General features: G+C 37.5%; 1 protein-coding gene across 1 annotated transcript in view; it reads right to left on the bottom strand.

Moving 5' to 3' along the window:
* Positions 1–1,585, bottom strand: part of LOC106883137 (neuroepithelial cell-transforming gene 1 protein) — a 52,862-nt gene extending 51,277 nt beyond the window's left edge. The window contains exon 1 of the mRNA XM_014934027.2: positions 1,414–1,585. Coding sequence (XP_014789513.1) covers positions 1,414–1,451 — 38 coding nt within the window. The 5' untranslated portion in view covers positions 1,452–1,585. The remainder of the gene's footprint in view (positions 1–1,413) is intronic.
* Positions 1,586–3,906: the final 2,321 nt, after the last annotated feature.

The raw sequence follows: 3,906 nt of genomic DNA, 5'->3' as shown, positions 1-3,906 counted from the left end.
GTGTCTGACCTCTGACACGAGAAATTTTCCATGACAAAAGGAAAATTTCGAATTCTGGTGATAAAAAATTTAATTCGACGAAAAACAAAAAGCAAGGATCGAATAAAGCAAAATAATAATGGTGCGTGTGTTTGTATGTATGTATATACACATTCACACACATACACTAGGAAAGTTTTATTATAAACGCATACGTAACGAAAGAGGCGTTTATAATATATATATCTATATATACATATATCCATACCCAGACAAAATGCGAAATATTCTACTGGCAGAGAGGATACAAAAAATGCGCAATTTTTTTTTTATCTTTGATTTCGAAATACTTGTGTGTTTTTTTGAATTTTTGAAAAATTAAAAGGAAAAAAAGAATCGTAATCTTCCTCATGTTGAAATAAAAAGACATAAATAGGAAAAAATAGTTAAAAAACATATCGAAGAATATAAAAAGATATGGTAATTTTTCAGATTAACACCAGTACGATCTTCACAAGGGTGTTAGGGTTAGTGTTTAGGGTTACGGTTAGGGACGGAATTCTAACACAAACCCTAAACCCTAACTGTGACTCAAAAAACCCTAGTGAAGATCGTGCGGGTGTTAATCTGTAAAATTACCAAAGATATGATCGGTTATATGCTTAGCAAAGAACAACGCCTATATATATTTATCTATTCTACACACACATATATATATGTCGTATATATGTATATATATATATGTATGTGTATATATGTATATATATATGTGTGTGTGTATGTGTTTGTGTCCCCCCCCCCGCCCAACAACCGATGCTGGTGTGTTTAATTCCCGTAACTTAGCGGTTCGGCAAAAAAAACCGATAGAATAAGTACTAGGCTTCTAAAGAATAAGTCCTGGGGTCGATTTTCTCGACTAAAGGCGGTGCTCCAGCATGGCCGCAGTCAAATGACTGAAACAAATAAATGAGTATGCATACATATATTCTGCACACATACAAACGTGCGTAGAATATTTTTTGAAGTTTTAATGAAGCTACACACATCAGATATGTACAGAATTATTAAAGACATTTTTTTTTCCATCCATTATTTAAACCGTTAAACGTTAATGTATTAAAATAACAATTTCAAATTCGAGCACAAGGCCAACAAATATATTAATGAATCTCGATTAGTAACTGTGATGGCGGCATATCTACACATTGCACTAATATACATATATATATATATACACATTCTACATACATGTGTGTATATATATGAATATATAAATACATTTATATATCTATATACACTTTTTGGGCGATATTTCTGCTACTTAGAGATACTTTACATCTTATTTTCGTCCTAAATAACTTTGTATCGAATGAATGGCGACCTCTATGGGAATGTATACACATGTATAATATTATATATCCGAAATATACATACTTGTGGTTTTCTTTCGACGTCATTTTAGGAGTTTTCATCGGAACGAAGGCAATACAACACAGCAATTAAAAATAATTACAATCCCAAAAGCTGTTGTAAATAAAATAAAACCAAATAATCCCGAGACAAATTCTAGTGTTTTGTTTTTGTTTTTTAAAATCTTTAAATTGAAAATTAGCGGCTGACAGTTGATTGGCTGAATAAATCGACCAATCAGAGCAAAGGAAACCTGGGCTTTAAGTAGAGCAATTGGTTCAGTCTTTAATTTGTTGGACATGGCACGTAAATTTGTACTCAAATGCGTTCCAGCCGTGACCGTCCCGTCCATGGAAGGGCGTTTTGACACTATATCAGCTATATTATCTGTTTATCTCTATGCATTTTAAGCCACTCTTTTCAGTTTACAGTTATAAACTGAAAGTGAAAAATTATCGTAAGCAAACAATATTGGTAATTTGAAAAATAAGACTTTACACTTTACAATTCCCATATTTTTTAAATGTGAAATGATAAAATGAAATAAACTAAATTCAAATAATCGTTAAAAAAAATCATAAATGGTAGCGATGGTGGGAATTTAAAAGTTTTTAAAAAACAGTTTTTTTTTTTTTAATATATAAATAAATAAAATGGTTTCTTGGATTTCGGAGGAACTGGTAATGGTCCGCATTGGTAAAAATGTGGTTCAGTCTGTTTGGCTGGGTGGAGTGTAGAATATAATGTTTCATAACTTCTGCTTCGTGAGAAAATGAAGAAATAGAAGGTGGTGATGGTGATGGGGACTTGAAGTGGCAGGGAGACAGTCGAATACGCAAATAAGGGTGAGGGGGGTGAAAAACCAAGGAAGTGAGGTCAACAAGAATGGTAAGTTGAACAGGAAGGATACCTAAAATAAATTCTGACAATTAGGTGGTCTCAGTAATTCCACCCTCACCCACCCTCTGGACATGTTGCTCTCTTTATGGTTGTTTAGCCTCAGTTAAGCCCTGATTCAGCAGACCTACAATGAACGACAATCTAGCCACCACCATCCCCCTTTGGTTTAAAGAAGTGTATCCAAGACAACAGAATTCCAAATATGTTGCTTTCTTTTTATGACAGCATAGTGTAATTTGAGGGAAATTCGCTTGCTATTTCTAGCAACTCGAGCTACCTCAAACAGGCTCCCTGTCTGACTTGTGATACAAATAGTTGCAGATACTGGTGAAAGAACTGGTTTCTTCAGATCTTAGAATTGTTGAGATATAGGTTTGTCCTTTTGCTAAGCCCTAAACTTTCAGCGTCCAGATTATTCTGCCAAATGAAATATTTATTCACATTGTTTTGAATTAGTCATGTATTATTTTGAAGCTCTTTTCAAATGCAGCCAAGGTGGACTTTGCCTTTCATCCTTTCAGAGTCGATAAAATAAATACCAGTTGAGCACTGGAGTAAATGTAATTGACTTATCTCCTCCCGCCAAAAATTTCACTCCTTGTGTCTGTGATGTAAAGGAAGAAAAAGACGGAAGCGAAGAGAGAACTACGGTAGTCTTACCTGTCGGTCCGGGAAAAGGGTCACTTTCAACATCTACGTGCTGTCTCAAACTCCAAGGTTCACTCCACATCCATGTGTGCTATCTGTTGTTGTACCGTTTCACACGTCCGCTCTGATGTGCTGTTCACCGCCGACTGACCCTCATATCCACCACGGCACTTCCAATGGAATCCACAGGCCCCACTTCCGACAGGACATACCTACTCCCTCACTTCTGATCCTTCCCTATAACACAGCCTGGCTCATAACACCACAGTGCCTGTAGTAGAAAGGATCATTTTGTAGCTCTGAGATTTTGATGGGGGTTTAAATGCTAAAGGGGTAATGTTTACTTTTCTATACTTACATGTTCTGAGAGAGAAGTTAGGCGTAAGAGGAATTTGTTGCTGTGTGCAAGAGAGGAGACTGTGCTGGTTTGGTCATGTGATGCAGATGGTTGCTGACGGCTCTATAAAGAAGCATTGATCTCTCAAAGTGGATGGAACACATAGATGTGGGAGACCCAGGAAAACATGGGGCAAAGTACTGAAGAATGACCTGAGGAAGCTGAACCTTTCAGGTGAGATGATAAGGGGCCAAGCCACCTGGTGCCTGGCTGTACTCAAGAAGACCTGGACCTGTCCTCCAAAGCAGAAGTGTTAAGACCAATCCTTCTGATTGCATAAAGCACCCATGGTGGTGCCACGTAAAAGTGCCCATGTGGCAACATGTGAAAAGCGCCAATACTCTGTAAAGTGGTTGGTGTTAGGAAGGGCATCCAGCCATAGAAACCATGCCAAAGCAGACAACTGGAGCCTGGTGCAGCACCCCGACCCCTGGCTTGCCAGCTCTGGTCACACCGTCCAACCAACTAGCATGGACAACAGACATTAAATGGTGATGATGACATGGGACAAATGAAAATTGTTGAAGTAAATCTTCTGTGTGGGGATGCTCTTCTTGTCACAATCTCTCACC

The sequence above is a fragment of the Octopus bimaculoides genome, chromosome 24 (genome assembly GCF_001194135.2).
Source record: "Octopus bimaculoides isolate UCB-OBI-ISO-001 chromosome 24, ASM119413v2, whole genome shotgun sequence".
NCBI lineage: Eukaryota > Metazoa > Mollusca > Cephalopoda > Octopoda > Octopodidae > Octopus > Octopus bimaculoides.
This window is presented reverse-complemented; position numbering and strand designations above follow the sequence as displayed.